This window comes from Taudactylus pleione, unplaced genomic scaffold, assembly GCF_031769625.1.
Source record: "Taudactylus pleione unplaced genomic scaffold, aTauple2 ptg000113l, whole genome shotgun sequence".
Taxonomy (NCBI): domain Eukaryota; kingdom Metazoa; phylum Chordata; class Amphibia; order Anura; family Myobatrachidae; genus Taudactylus; species Taudactylus pleione.
Window position 1 is genome coordinate 10,879,055 of NW_028284515.1, and position 16,391 is coordinate 10,895,445.

A 16,391-nucleotide genomic window follows, 5' to 3' on the forward strand; every position below is an offset into this window, starting at 1 on the left:
GTCTGCACACTGCAAAGCATCAGCCTTCCTTAGTTTCATTCTTGCAATTAGAACAGATGTGCTTGATCCACAGAAACCAGTTTGGTGTCTGGTGTGATCAGCCTTGTGTGTAAGACCTCTGACAGTATGTTTTGTGATTGGCTGCTAATAATGACAGCAAGTGTGTTCTATTAAGAACACGTTATTAAAGTGTTTTCTCGCCTAGACACCGTAGAGGCTGCTATATTATATTCTGGGCCAAGTAATCCACTCCTTTGGTTCCTTCTAAACTGATTTGGCTTTTTTTTTTTTTTGAAAAAACAAAAACAAAATGGCTGCCTCTACTGTGAGTACATGACCTGTGCACATTTACCATTATTACTTTTGTTTTTTTTATATAAATTAAAATGATGCGAGTAAACCAATATTTGTGTCCCACTTTTCAATAGCTAAAATTGTTTGTTGTTTGCATCCTGTAATATATTGGCATAGCGCCATGTTTGTTTTTGAAGGGAAACTATATTCCCGCTCCTCTTTTAGCCTAATTGCCGTAATATTTTCAGGGTGTCAATATTTTAACTATACTTTGCTGAGAGGTGTAACCCCCACCACTCCCCATTGATTTACATCCTACTGTAGACTTTACAAATAAGTTGTCTTGGTCCATGTTTTTCTTATATGGTCCTTGAGGATTGGGCAGCAATGTAGGGCAGGGCTTCATCTTACAATCACAAGTGAAGTGACTGACTGATTTCATTCTTTAAAAAAAAAAAAAAATTGCATCCACCTACCCCCCCCCCCCCCCAGCCGCTGTAAAACTACACATCACAGCATGCCCTGCCACAGTTTTGCTCTTTGGCCATGCTAGAAATGTTGCAATACATGCTGGGATTTGTAGTTCAACAGCAGCTGGAGGGCCACTTATTGCACACCCCTGTGTTACAGTCAATAGGTTGACATAAAAATGGTCGACACATTTTTCAATCTTCATCCTAACCCTCCCCTTGGTGCCTGACCCTAGCCATCCTTTCTAATGCCTATCCCTCCCTCCTAGTGCCTAACGCTAACCGTTGGGGTAAGTGCCTAACGCTAAAAAAATTAATAATGTGGCAACCATTTTTTTTTCTGTCAACCATTTGTTCCCGTCTACCTTTTGTCCCTCTCAACTTATTATCTGTCTAACATCTGGTGTCTACCTAGACATTGTCGACCGCCGATATGCTGGCCCTCCGTATTGCAGCGTAATGCTGATGTGATGCGTAGTTCTACGTGCGTTTGCCCTATTAGCGTGCGAGACTAAACGGAGCATTTAGAACCGCGGCCTTATATCCTTAGATGGTGGTGTTGTTTTTTTTTTTTTTTTTATTTCATTTTTTATAAGCTGCTGAAGCATTTCTCCACCATAGCTGACTATAGCGGTCAGGAAATTACAACATATAATAGGCGCTGCTGGAGAAATCTGTGATTGGTTGTTGTTGCATGTATGAAAAAAGAGGTTCTCTCCTCTTGATACATCTGCCGCTTGGCAACTAACAAATACACCTGTAGTTCTGATGTGGAAAGCCTGCACTAGCAGTGGCCACTGACCAGGAACAAAAATACAGATGGAGGTTTGTGGCAATTGTTGAGATTTTGGAAGAGATTAGTAATCTTTTTACAAATTGTTGTTTATATACAGGCTCTGACTTCTAATACTTATCTATAGTAGATTAGATATTGCGTTGATAGACTTTACTCCCTCTTGACACCATAGACTGCTCAATAGAGCAGCAGACACAGAGGAGAGGAGCGACCACGCCATACTCGGAGTGCCTCCATACGCTGCATGATGTATGGAAGCTATTCCATTCACTGCTGGCTGAATCGAACGGATTTGATAACCAAACCAAATGATCTAGACCGGACCTGGCCAACCTGTGGCTCTCCAGCGGTTGTGAAAGTACAAGTCCCAGCATGCTTAACCATCTGATCGGTGGGAAGGTATGCTAGGACTTGTAGTTTCACAGCTGCTGGAAGACCACAGGTTGGCCAGACCCGATCTAGACCACTTTCAGGCTGTAAATGATTATCGTTCAGGTCCATTCACTAACCGATAATTTGCTCAGAGCAGTCATTTGCTCGGCTAGTTTGCTTTAGAATACAGCCCAAAACTGTTGACGTAGCAATACTATTTAAAAACATTTTGTAATTTTTATCTTTGTAGCTTAACTTGTATAAATGCTGGTAAACTGGCTAGAGGAGATCTCGGTGACTGCTTTATCCCCTGTACGCCAAAAGGATGCCTTGATCTTATCCGGCAAACAGGTGAAGCATATTTATTTGTTTTATTTATTTTATATAAGTTGCTAAAAGTATACTAATTTGTGTTGGATGTCGGCTGTACCACTTATTACCTACACCCAATCTGCAGTTCATTGACCTGGTATTGAGCATAGAGATGTCTAGGATGAGGAAAAGCAAGAGATATAGGAGCTTTATTTTATGTATTTTGTCTCACTCCCTGTATGCTGACTGCGATTTTCTCCTGTGTGAATCTCTAGGGGTGCAGATTGCAGGGAAACGAGCAGTAGTTATTGGTCGCAGTAAGATTGTGGGGGCTCCTATGCATGACCTGCTGTTGTGGAACCATGCGACTGTCACCACCTGTCACTCAAAGACAGAGCCACTTAGTGAAGAGGTGAGTGCTCAGCTGCTTTCTTATCATGAGGATATCCTAAGCTAGCATATCCTTTCTATGTAAGGCCGTTCCTGGTGTTGCTGGAATGCAGACTCTCTAGCAGTTTTAAGGGGCAATTTCAGTTCCAGGAAATACATTGCACAACAACATTCCGGAAAGACACCCGGCAGGCAACCAACGTCGTTGATTTTGAATCGCACTCCTAAAGGTGTGCATGAAGATCTGCTGTATTCTGCTGCTACCGTAACTAGCTGATCTGTGCACAGCCAAGCATGGCTGCGATGCTCAGACTGCACATCATGTCATTGAATTGACCTAAAAGATCTATTATGATCTTTGCATTGCACTCACTTTCACACCTCCCAACATGACCCTCTCCAGGAGGGACACAATGCTCTGGTCCTGGACTTCCCTGGTAATTATGATTGGTGGTGGCTCCAGGGGTGAGGCTGCAGCATGGTCCAGAATTCAAATAGGGGAGTCACACCAACTGCCAGTGAGTCCCAGCCAGTGATGTTGGCAGTGTGTGAAATGACAGTTGGTGTGACTCCCCTATTTGAATTTTGAACTGTGCTGCAGCCTCACCTCTTACCAGGGAAGTCCAGGACCAGAGCATTGTGTCCCTCCTGGAGAGAGTCATGTTGGGAGGTATGGATTATTACTGATGGACAAGTAAATGATAAAGGATTACTTCACAAACAGCCTAAAGGCCCCATTTACTAATGAGTTTTTTTATCACCAAAACGAGTGATAAATGTCACTGCGTATGATAAATGGTGCTCCAGCCAATCAGCTCCCAACTGTCATTTTTCTAACAGTTGGGAGCTGATTGGCTGGAGCACCATTATCATACACCGTGACATTTATCACTCGTTTTGGTGATAAAAAACTCATTAGTAAATGAGGCTCAAAGTCTTGGAATTGAGTGGAGTTCATGAACCTTTGATAACCTACACCTTAGGTGTAGTGTGGTGTTGCCATGGAGCTTTCAAGCTCTGTTCATTACGGTTTCTGTGGAATTACTCTATGAATACAAAGTAGAGGTTTCAATTCCAAGTCTTGTGCTGCTGGACATTTTGGGGACAATTACTTCAAGGGGAGATTGGGGTGCGATATTAAACTTCTTTTTGGGGGCACCCATGTCTTTTCTCCCATGTCCCGTCCCAATAGACCGTGTTTAGCCGCGTAAATCGTCTAAACACGTCTAAAGCTCTGGTTAGGGAGCCCAACCAACAGTTTGGGTGCCCAAGACCAGGACTTTTCGCATGCTTCTGCCCGGCAACACAGGAGGGTGCGAGCAGTAATGTGTCCATTCCTGCCCGAACAGAGCAATAATTGAATTGCTCTCCGTCGGCCGCCTTTAGTAGCAGCCGCTGGTAAAATCAATTGAATCGGCTCCTATGCGGTGTCCATCTGTGCATGTTACCATTTAATACTGTAGCCAATCTTCACCTCTGTGGGGTGCAAGGAAAAACGAGTGAAGATGTTGGTTGCCGATTGCCTTTATCTGACCATTCTGGAGGCGCTGGGCAGAACATTGCTAGTACTTGAATCCCCCCCTTTAAAGGTTCTTGTATAAAAAAAAAAAGCTGTGAACTTGAAAAATGTACAAACCTTGTAAGAGCTGAAAATGTGTTGGGTTTTTTTGTTTTTCTTTTTCTTTTCTCCTGCGGTTTAGTAAGTCAACTCCAATTTTATGTCTATGGGTCTGATTCAGAGCCTACATGCATTTAGTCAGCCAGATCTGTGTCTGTACGGCCCATATACATATACATGTGAGAGCAGCCGGCATCACTACCTGCGTGGCTTTGCTCCAGTCCTATCATGGATGCACGCAATCTGTCTGAAATTCGCCAGATCTTTGCACTTGCCTCTTAATAGGCTGCAATTGCCTCTACAGTGCATCCGGAAAGTATTCACAGCGCTTCACTTTTTTCATTTTGTTATGTTACAGACTTTTTCCATAATTGAATAAATTCATTTCTGCCCTCAAAATTCTACACACAATACCCCATAATGACAATGTGTAAAATGTTTTTTTTTTTTTTAATTTTTGCAAATGTAAAAAACAAAACAAAACTAGGAAATCACATGTACATAGGTATTCACAGCCTTTGCCATGAAGCTCAAAATTTAGCTCCGGTGCATCCTGTTTCCACTGATCATCCTAGAGATGTTGCTACAGCTTAATTGGAGTCCACCTGTGGTAAAATCAGTTAATTGGATGTGATTTTGAAAGTCATACACCGGTCTAAATATAAGGTCCCACACTTGACAGTGCATGTCAGAACACAAACCAAGCATGAAGTCCAAGGAAGTGTCTGTAGACCTCCGAGACAGGATTGTCTCAAGGCACAAATCTGGGGAAGGGTACAGAAAAATAACTACTGCTTTGAAGGTCCCAATGAGCACAGTGGCCTCCATCATCCGTAAATGGAAGAAGTTCGGAACCACCAGGACTCTTCCTAGAGTTGGCCGGCCGTCTAAACTGACGGGGGAGAAGGGCCCTAATCAGGGAGGTGACCAAGAACCCGATGGTCACTCTGTCAGAGCTACAGCATTCCTCTGTGGAGAGAGGAGAATCTTCCAGAAGCACAACCATCTTTGCAGCAATCCACCAATCAGGCCTGTATGGTAGAGTGGCCAGACGGAAGCCACTCCTTTAGTAAAAAGCAGATGACAGCCTGCCTGGAGTTTGCCAAAATACACCTGAAGGACTCTCGGACCTTGAGAAACAAAATTCTCTGGTCTGATTAGACAAAGATTGAACTCTATGGCGTGAATGCCAGGCGTTATGTTTGGAGGAAACCAGGCACCTTTCATCACCAGGCCAATACCATCCCTACAGTGAAGAATGGTGTTGGCAGCATAATGCTGTGGGGAAGTTTTTCAGCGGCAGGAACTGGGAGACTAGTCAGGATAGAGGGAAAGATGAATGCAGCAATGTACAGAGACATCCTGGATGAAAACCTGCTCCAGAGCGCTCTTGACCATAGACTGTGGCGACGGTTCATCTTTCAGCAGGACAATGACCATAAACACAAAGCCAAGATATCAAAGGAGTGGCTTCAGGACAACTCTGTGAATGTCCTTGAGTGGCCCAGCCAGAGCTCAGATATGAATCCAATTGAACATCTCTGGAGAGGTCTGAAAATGGCTGTGCACCGACACTTCCCAGCCAACCTGATGGAGCTTGAGAGGTGCTGCAAAGATGAATGGGCGAAACTGCCCAAAGATAGGTGTGCCAAGCTTGTGGCATCATATTCAAAAAGACTTGAGGCTGTAATTGCTGCCAAAGGTGCATCAACGAAGTATTGAGCAAAGACTGAATACCTATGTACATGTGATTTCTTAGGTTTGTTTATTTTTATTAAATTTGCAAAAATATCAAAGCAACTTTTTACACGTTGTCATTATGGGGTATTGTGTGTAGAATTTTGAGGACAAAAAAGAATTTATTCCATTTTGGAATAAGGCTGTAACATTACAAAATGTGGAAAAAGTGAAGCGCTGTGAATACTTTCCGGATGCACTGTACGTGCCCATGACAAACTTATGCTAAGTGCTAATACCCTGTTACTGCCCCATTACATCCATTTAAAGATCTGACTGGTTTCCATAAAAACTCTGTATAGTCCTGCAGAGATGAGCTAGAACCCGCATTTCTGAGCAGACTGGGCCTGATTCACTACTGTACACCACTGTGTATGCAATAGCAACTAAACACGCAGTTAACTGATAGTTTGCTAATTCATTGCGATCGCTATTCCCTCGCAGCACTACACAAAGACGCCCACTTTACTTACCACACATTCATAATGTTTAGCAAGACTGTAAAACCATCGGTACAAGCGAGTACCATCGCAGCCTCACGCACACTTGCAGAAGCTCTGACCTTACTCAGGAAATGCTAACAACCATGCACGCTATGAGACCTCAGATTGCATAGGCCATCACAGTGGATAATTTATGCACGCCCTTGCAACGGCGTTGAAACGCACTGGCACGCCTGCATATTTTTGTGACTGCTAGATACTCTTATACCAGTTTAATATTGCATTATTTCATCTCAATTGTGGATGTATTACAATAACTGTTTGTTTACTTGGCGGATTGTTTCCATGGCACTAATGCATTTCTTATGGCACTCAGGTGAGCAGAGCGGACATTCTTGTCGTGGGCGCTGGTAAACCAGAGATGGTTAGGGGTGACTGGATCAAGCCTGGAGCGATTGTGATAGACTGTGGCATTAACTACGTACCAGGTAAGGGCTCAGTGACTGTAAAGTCTGAGGAGGAAATTCTGGATATGTTTTGTGTGTAATGATGAATTTTTATGGGCACTTCACCACTTTTACACCGGAGCTAAAACCCGGGTTATTTCAGGGTTAACCCGGGCAGCTCCTTGGTGCAAAAGGGGAGAGGGTTGGATCGCCGGGTCGAATGACCCAGCAATCCAACCCAGGTAAATAGCAGGGTTTTACACGGGTGTAGCCCGTGAAACCCTGCTGTGTGTACGACGCACTCCGGGTCTTGATGACCTGCAGTGCGCCGCAAGCCGGCCGATTGGTCCGGCTTCAGTGGCGCTTGGAGATGACGTCATCTCCAAGCGTCCACTTTCACGCCGGAAAAGCCGGGTCTATGCCGACCCGACTGCGGTGTGAGCGGCGCCGTCTCGGGAATATCCCGAGTCACCGCCAGCTAAATTCCGGGTCTGATCCGCATAGGAACCCTGGCCCTGATTTCAGAGCCGGACGCTCTGACAGAGCGCTCGCTCTGAATCAGGGCCGTCCCTTCTCCTTTTTGGAGCGGCCTCCTGGCCGCTCGCATAGCTGTGGGTGACCACCCACAGCTTATAGCGAGCGGCCAAAATGATGGTCGCAATGGTCAAGACCATCGCGGTAGGGTCTCGCTGCCGCAAGCCCAGGAGTGCTTTTGGCTCTATCAGAGCCAAAAGCACTCCCACTGACATCACTAGTGATGTCAGTGGGGCCAGACCCAGACGGTAGGCGTTTCCAATGGGAACGCCTCCGTCTGGGCAGCCACGCCCCCGGCACGCCCACCAAAGGGGGCGTGCTGTCAATCACCATCGACAGCACGCCCCCTTTGGTGCGGGACCATTAACGACGGCTTGGCCGTCGTTATTCGGGTCTCGCGCATGCACACGACGGAGCCACCTCCGTCATGCACACTTGGGCACCATCGACCCGCTTGCGAGCGCTCGCGAGCGGGTCAGAATCAGGACCCCTGTTCCAACTCCGGGTCAGACCCGGAATTTTGGTGGAAAAGGGATATTGGCTACATTATCTCGCTGTTTCAGTAACATAGGCATCTGTGAACCAATGAAGTGAAAAGCTGGGTATACACTATACGATGTGTGACCTAGCGACTGTGCGATGTAGCAAAACATCGCGCGTGACGTACACCCTGCGCATTCTGATGTACCATGACGCAATGTATCACTATATTGTGCATATGATACTACATCGGAACGATATATCGAACAAAAGATCGTATAGTGTGTACCCAGCTTAAAAGTGCTAACATACGGTCACCAAAGCAAGCCTTACACTATTTTTTATTGACTATTATATGATGATGGTGTGGGTTGTTTTTTAAATTCAGCTTCCATAGGGTTAATGTAGGTCTGCTTCTAAACATCTGGGGCCAAATGTAATAGGGTGAGAGTTTAGAAAATGAGTTTTCTCCCACATTTTAAACTCTGCCAATGTAATAGAGTCGGAGAACAGGCAGACTAGCATGTTTTTAGACTAAAAAAAAAACCTAATGATTTAAACTCTCATCCAGATGTTTTTCCATTTTGAAGATAAAACTCGATGAATGTGAGCGTTTGCTGCTAAACTCTCACATTTTCTAAACTCTCGCCCTATTACATTTGGCCCGTGGAGTCTTTTTGAAACTACACATTTTGCAGTACTCGACCATGACAGTATGGAAAAGGTTGTATTGATTTTATGGAAAAGGTTGTATTGATTTTGGGTTGTCCTAGTACTAGCTGTGGCTTACACGCCAAGGTCTCTGTTTATGAACCATATAAAAGTACATTTTATAACCTCCTTATCTGATTGTTTTGCATACACTGTTATTTCCGTACAACTCGTTTAGTGTAGTGTTAGAGAAGTAGGGTGTGTTGCAGCAAGGTTTGCTGTCTGTAGAGGACTTTGGGAAGCCGTGTGGTCTAGTAGCACTATAGGTCCCATTGCCTGTTGTCATGGATACAGCTGAAGACGCTCAGGCAGGTGAGTTTTTGGGAATGGGGGGGAGCTGGTGAAATTTGGTGAACTAGAATTGAAGGTTTTATTGATGTAAATGTGTACAGCACATAATTGCTTGTCCCTATAGGAGATTTGTTTCTAAAAGGAAATCCTTATTGAGTGAAGAATACAGTCCCAAAAATTATTTATTTTATGTTTTTGGGCCCTTTTACCTGCTATACTCCATTAAACCACATTTGTGTCTTAAATGCACACCTAAATACACTTTTACCACGAAGTTTAATATGCTTGTTACAGAACTTATTTTCCTCAAAGCAGTCTGCTTACAGACATTGCCGTTCAGTAGTCTGACAGGATGGGCTTACGTTACCACACTGACGGGGATGAGCCGAGGTGGTTTCTTTATAGTTGTCTTGGAGTAATAATCTGTATTGAGCGTAATAGCTGCCACCAGCAGGTTCCTTCACCACTACCTGGAAAGCCTTGCCTCTGGGTGCTGTGTGTGCCTGCTGCAACACCTTTGCTGCTGACTGAGTGGTTGGTGCCTCCTGATGGCTTAAGGCACAGCATGGACTTGGGATACTGAAGTCAACACTTGGCAGCTGGAAGATTGACAGGAGGGATAGCTCTTAGGAAGGCAAAATAAATTCAGAAAGTATAAGCTCTGTCCCCTTCCCTTATTCTGAAACACTTAGTACATGCCAGACCAGCAGTATGGGTGTTGAGCTCAGTGCACATCCCGGAGCATATGTTGGGTATGGGGGAAGGTGAATTGGTCACACTTCTATGAATTCTTTGTCTATTTTGCAAACCTTCTGTCGGTGTTAATAATTTGTCCTAGTCAAGAGGACTACAGATTAGGCTAGATGATTTTATATTAGATAAAGAAATAATGGCATTCCTCTTTACTAAGCCACGGCGACGGGTGCCATCTTGGTATGTGAATGCCACTTAGGCCCTTTCTCCCTTTAGACCAGGGGTTCCCAACCACGGTCCTCAAGGCACACTAACAGTCCAGGTTTTAGGGATAACCATACTTGAGTACAAGTGACTTAATTAGTACCTCAGTTATTTTGATTTAACCATCTGTGCACAATCATGGATATCACTAAAACCAGGACCGTTAGTTCCCAACCTTGAGGACCGAGGTTGGGAATCACTGCTTTAGACTAATCTGATCTGCTCAGTGGTTTCAGGGTCTGATTCATTACGGATCGCAACTGCGATTGCAATAACGATTACGCACGCAGTCTTACTGCGATAGTATGATCCACTGCAATCGCTATGTCGTCGCAGCATTACACACATCCATAATACTTAGCAAGACTGCAAAACCATCAGTACAATCACGTACCATCACAGCCTCACGCACACTTGCACAAGCTGTGACCTTACTCAGGAGTTGCTAACCCGGTTGCATGCAGTGAGTACACAAGCTGCGTATGGCATCACAGTGGATAATGTATGCACACCCATGCAACGGCGTTCATACGCACTGGCACGCCTGCATTTTGCCGACCACCCCTAGTCACCTCCTCCAAACGGCACTACCTGTCAATCACTCTGCGATGGGTCTGCATAGTCACTGGGATCGCAGCCCCGATCGCAATGGCCGGTTCACGCAAGTGCACTGCGGTGTATGCACAGAATGCAACAAACGGCTGAATATGTGCGGAATCGCAGTTGTGATCGGTAGAGAATCGGGCCCTCAATCTCTAATTAGTAACTATGTATGAGGGCTGGGAAAGTGGAATGTGACCTTTTTTAAAAATGACAACTTGCTCTTATTAACATTTATATAGTGCACACACATTCCACAGCGCTTTACAAAGCATCTGTCACATCAGTCTCTGCCCCAGTGGAGCTTACAATCTATATTCCCTATCACGTACACGCTAGGGTTCATTTTGACAGAAGCCTATTAATCTCCCATTATGGACGCAGTGTCGGTTTTGGACGCAAACGGCCAATGTTTTCAGTCTGCGCATGTATCTGAGTTGGACTGCGCATACGTCCTGATGGAGACCCAGAATGAATTTGGATGCAGAGTGTGATTGTCAGTGGTGGTTCTGGGAGGTAGCAGGGGGGCTAGCCAGACAAGGCGTGTAGCAGCACTGACACAGACAGCCAAGTTCAGACACAGAATCTGCTCCTCCATAGGGCTGGTGCAATATTCAATGGTGCGTCTTAATACATACAGCGACGGATTAGCGCCGCAGCCATTGGGCATCCCAATAGGAAGACAGTGTGACGCGGTATTGGCATAAAGAGTTATACTCGCTCAGCACTGCACCATTACACTATTCAGAGGTGTACTCGCTCAGTACTGCACCATTACACCATTCAGAGGTGTACTCTCTCAGCACGGCACCATTACACCATTCAGAGGTGTACTCTCTCAGCACGGCACCATTACACTATTCAGAGGTGTACTCGCTCAGCACTGCACCATTACACTATTCAGAGGTGTACTCGCTCAGTACTGCACCATTACACCATTCAGAGGTGTACTCTCTCAGCACGGCACCATTACACTATTCAGAGGTGTACTCGCTCAGTACTGCACCATTACACTATTCAGAGGTGTACTCGCTCAGCACTGCACCATTACACCATTCAGAGGTGTACTCGCTCACTACTGCACCATTACACTATTCAGAGGTGTACTCTCTCAGCACGGCACCATTACACTATTCAGAGGTGTACTCGCTCAGTACTGCACCATTACACTATTCAGAGGTGTACTCGCTCAGTACGGCACCATTACTCTATTCAGAGGTGTACTCGCTCAGCACTGCACCATTACACCATTCAGAGGTGTACTCGCTCAGTACTGCACCATTACACCATTCAGAGGTGTACTCGCTCAGCACTGCACCATTACACCATTCAGAGGTGTACTCGCTCAGCACTGCACCATTACACCATTCAGAGGTGTACTCGCTCAGCACTGCACCATTACACCATTCAGAGGTGTACTCGCTCAGCACTGCACCATTACACCATTCAGAGGTGTACTCGCTCAGCACTGCACCATTACACTATTCAGAGGTGTACTCGCTCAGCACTGCACCATTACACTATTCAGAGGTGTACTCGCTCAGCACTGCACCATTACATTATTCAGAGGTGTACTCGCTCAGGGCCTGATTCACTACCAATCGCAACTGCGATTGCAATAACTATTACGCACATAGTCTCACTGCGATAGTATGCTAATCCATTCTGATCGCTATGCCGCCGCAGCATAACATAATGATGCCCACTTTACCTTACACACATCTGTAATGATTAGCAAGACTGCAAAACTATCGCAGCCTCACGATCACTTGCACAAGCTCTAACCTTACTCAGAAATGACTGACTTCATTACACGCTAATGGTGCTTGGGCTGTGTTGTGCTTCCGCCCTCCACCCCAGTTTACCAATCCCAAACGATACTTCCTGTCAATCACTGCGATGTGTAGTTACAGCAGTCCTGATTGCAGTGGCTGGTTCGCGCACTGCGATGTATGCGCAGACTGCTACATCCGGACGATTGCGTGTGTAATCGCAGTTGCGATCAGTAGTGAATCGGGCTCTCCGTACGACAACGTTATATTATTCAGAGTTGTACTCGCTCTGTACAGCAGTGCACCATTTTAGGACACCTAGTTGACACCTCAAACATTTGATGATTGGGACTATAACGTTCGTATTGTAGAGTATGATGTACGGATGTGGAGAATGTGGACGGTAAGAGTGTCAAATTTTACAAAAACAATGGCAGCCAATTATTCCATTGCTTTCCTGCATCTTTGCAGGTAACCATTAGCAGGGCGTAAACTTTGTCCCGGAACTGAACTAGATCTATTCTCTATCCTTTTATAGATGCTACAAAAGCCTCCGGGAGGCGGGTTGTTGGGGATGTGGCTTATGAAGAAGCGAAGGATAAGGCATCGTACATCACTCCAGTCCCAGGTGGGGTTGGCCCAATGACTGTAGCCATGCTCATGGAGGTAGGTCAAGTCTGAGAAGTAAACACTGTTCAAATGTTAGTTGGTGCGAGTTCATTTACATTAGGTGTACACACCATTCTCATTTGTGCTTCCAGAACACAGTCGAGAGCGCAAAACGTTCCCTTGAGACATTCCAGCCACAAAAATGGAACATAGAGTACACCAAGATCCAGGCGCAGACTCCAGTGCCCAGGTAATGTGCTTCTCATAGACCTTGTGCTGCTGTATGTCCTGCTCCTTTATTAGCAAGCTAGAATTTACTGTAATAATTACTGCACATAACCAATACTGGAGTTGGCATCTTGCCCCTGAACTTCTGATTAAGTGTCATTTGGTTGTTGATCTAAGCTGCCTACACACTGGAAGACCTACATCTAATATGCCATACAAGTGGTGGTCAACTTTAGTCAGATCTAGAATATTGTGGTCAGGCCAAATGGCAGGATAGCATAAGGCGCTGGTGGCTATAAACTCAGTTCATCGGTTCACTCTATTTTCCAGCATTCATGATCAAAATCCCACCAAACAAGTCTAAATTGTGGGAGGTGGACGGAGGAGAGCGTCATGGGATGATTTGTGCTTTCATACTGACATCTGGCCAGTTTAGTACTAAGGAAATCAAAAGATTGTGTGGACAGTTGTAGGGGGTGTACACATGCTGCTACTTCTCAGTGTCTGCACACTAACGTAAACGATAATGTTTCCTATTTCCTGACTTCTAAGCTTTATGAAGAAGTACATAAGAAACTTTGTATCTGGTGGTAATTTTTAAAAAATTTATTTTGCAGTCATCTCTGCTTACAACAGTCAGGGCCTCATTCAGAGGTGGACGCAGTAGTGTAGCGGCTTGGACCCCCTCTTCCCCCTAGGCTAACCCTATGTCCCCCAGGAGTCCCTAAACCTAACCCCCAAGGCCCCTCCTCCCCCCCCCAAGCTAACTGCTCCCGACACACCTACGTTCGGGATTTCAGCGTCTGTATTTAGACGCCAATGAGTCCCATGCCGGGCTGTCACTGACTGGAAACCAGCGGTCGGCATTTCGACCGCCGGCTTCCTGACTACATTCCCCAGCAACGCCCATTGAAATTTTATGAATCTCCATGCAATATTGTTATTCGTCCCCTGGCGGTAACCATCGGGACACGTGCATGTTTTACTAGCACCCACCCCTGAATCAGGCCCTCAGTGTGTACTTCTTCGTGGCACATATTTAGTCATACTTTACTTCTGATTTTCGTCTGCTTTCAACAAGTGGCTAAATGCAGCTTAATGTCCGTATACCAGAGGTTCCCAAACGTGGTCCTCAAAGCTCCCCAACAGTCCAGGATTTAGAGAGATCCATGGTTGAGCACAGGTGGTTAAATCAAATTGACTGAGGTACTAATTAAGTCACCTGTGCTCAACCATGGACATCTCTAATACCAGAACTGTTGGAGCCTTGAGGACCGCGTTTGGGAACCTCCTGCAGTATACCATGCAGGCTGGTGTGGTCACTGTGCCCCTGAGGCTTTCCTGCTTTCAGACTGCTGACCAAGAGGTGGTAGAATACATTTGTTTGAAACAAATCTGTGACCTCTTCTATAATGTTCTTTTATCTAATGCTTATGACGTGTTGTAATGTATGTTGTTTTTCTTTTGCAGGTAGCACTGATGCTTTAATCCACACTTGCGCCAGGACATCAGTTACTTACAACTATTTTTCAAAGATTGATGTTCACTTTGTGTGTTACTGTAGTTGTGGGTCCTTGTCTTCAAATTGTGTCATCACTTGGTGGTAGTGGATCGTTATTTTTTGTAAAAATTGTATATTACTCTGTTGCACTGGACTGGGGTTCCGAAATTTAGGAAGTTATAGGGGATGGGGCTCTTCACGTTTTGGGAAATAATAAAAAAAAAAAAAGTGATTTAAAAAGAGTTTTAAGGCAAAATAGCAAAGTGTGTGCTTTATCCGTTCTCTCATTATTAGACTGTTTTAGGCACATATTGTCACCAGGGCACCATCTGTCTGGAGTTTGGATGTTTTTCCTGTGTGTTTTTTATTTTTTTTTGTGCAGATGCGTTACTGCAACAATCCAAAAAACATACCAACGCGATAACGGCCTCCTGATAAAAAGTGTTTTTTGACAGAAAACTTGGTCTGTAACCTACATCTTGCTTAATGTGGTGGTGCTCTTTAAATGATATTGATAGATCTTTTAAATGGCGTTAATGTATACCTGGTTATTGTCACAAAACCTATGTTCGTCATAGATAGACTGATCGAGCGATGATTGGGAGGTCCATAGTGAGGATTACGCAGCCTTTTTTTGTTCTATGGGGGGGGAAAAAAAATTACCCCACTTCACCAACTGCTGTAGGTTCTGTGGCCAGTTTAGTGACTCTCTAGTCCTCTCTGGCTACATAATACACTAATCTGGTAATACACGTTAGAGGAAGGAGTGTTAAAATAAAAAACGCTAGCAATGAAAGTGGGAAATTAAAGTGCGGTTACTTGGTATTGAGTACCATCAGAAGAAAATTACAGCGATTTAAAGAAGATCACTTATTTTGTTCTATACATTTCCCTTACAGAGAAATATGGTAGTGTGTATTGAGTGCTAGGAGGCTGAGTGTCTGAAACTTTGTACTGATCTCACTCTAACCTCTCAAAACTAGCCTCAATCTTTTTGCTAGACACCTTCTTTTTTATTATTTATTTGCTTGTAGCTATTTTTCTGGACATGCTATGGGTAAAGTTCTTATATTCCTTTTTGATGGTATGCCTGCTTGGCAGTTATATTTTTAGACCCTTTGTCTTGACCTTGTGACAAGGCCGTAACGGCTGCCGACTTGCCTTTGTCACTAATTCTAGTCATACATGTAGCAATCTTATTATAATTGCATTGTTATTTAATATATTCAAGTATGCAAAAGTCAGTTTTGTGTACAGAGGGGAAAAAAAAAATCACCCCCAACCCACATTTACAGAAAAAGATCAATGTTAATGGCTGCCAGCATCAGAAGTAAGTTTTAATTTTTGACAAAATAAAGGTACTTCTAGTGTAAGAAATGTGCTCAACTATAGTAATATACAAGGTGAACATCTGTAACGGGCAATAATAAATGTCTTGGCTATTGACACGTTCTTGGCAATGGTGGTGGGAAACCTTGGTGCTGCCAATAACAATACCCCTAAAGCTTTAAAACCAAAAAATTGTATTTACACTTTTATTTTTTATTTTTTTTTTGTAAGTAACTTGACCTAACCTTTAGTGGCCTTTTTTACTTCTGGTTTTTCTACAAGAATGAAATACATTGTTGGTTGAATAAAATTACTTTTGTGGTCTTCGTATGTTCAGTGCTCCTCCAAAATAAGATGTTTCTTGAGCATATTGGGGCTAATGCTGAGTTAAGAGCAAAGCAAACAAAGTAATACCCCTTTTACACCGGAGCTAAAACCCGGGTTTTTGAAGGGTTAACCCGGGCAGCTCCCTGGTGTGAAAGGGGAGAGAGTTGGATCGCC

At 44.5% G+C, this 16,391-nt stretch overlaps 1 protein-coding gene across 1 annotated transcript in view; it reads left to right on the forward strand.

The window, feature by feature from the left end:
* MTHFD1 (methylenetetrahydrofolate dehydrogenase, cyclohydrolase and formyltetrahydrofolate synthetase 1) overlaps positions 1-16,391 on the forward strand; it is a 74,356-nt gene that overhangs the window by 8,593 nt on the left and 49,372 nt on the right. Inside the window, exons 6-10 of the mRNA XM_088471238.1 lie at positions 2,183-2,283; positions 2,520-2,656; positions 6,809-6,920; positions 12,762-12,889; positions 12,985-13,082. Coding sequence (XP_088327364.1) covers positions 2,183-2,283; positions 2,520-2,656; positions 6,809-6,920; positions 12,762-12,889; positions 12,985-13,082 — 576 coding nt within the window. The remainder of the gene's footprint in view (positions 1-2,182; positions 2,284-2,519; positions 2,657-6,808; positions 6,921-12,761; positions 12,890-12,984; positions 13,083-16,391) is intronic.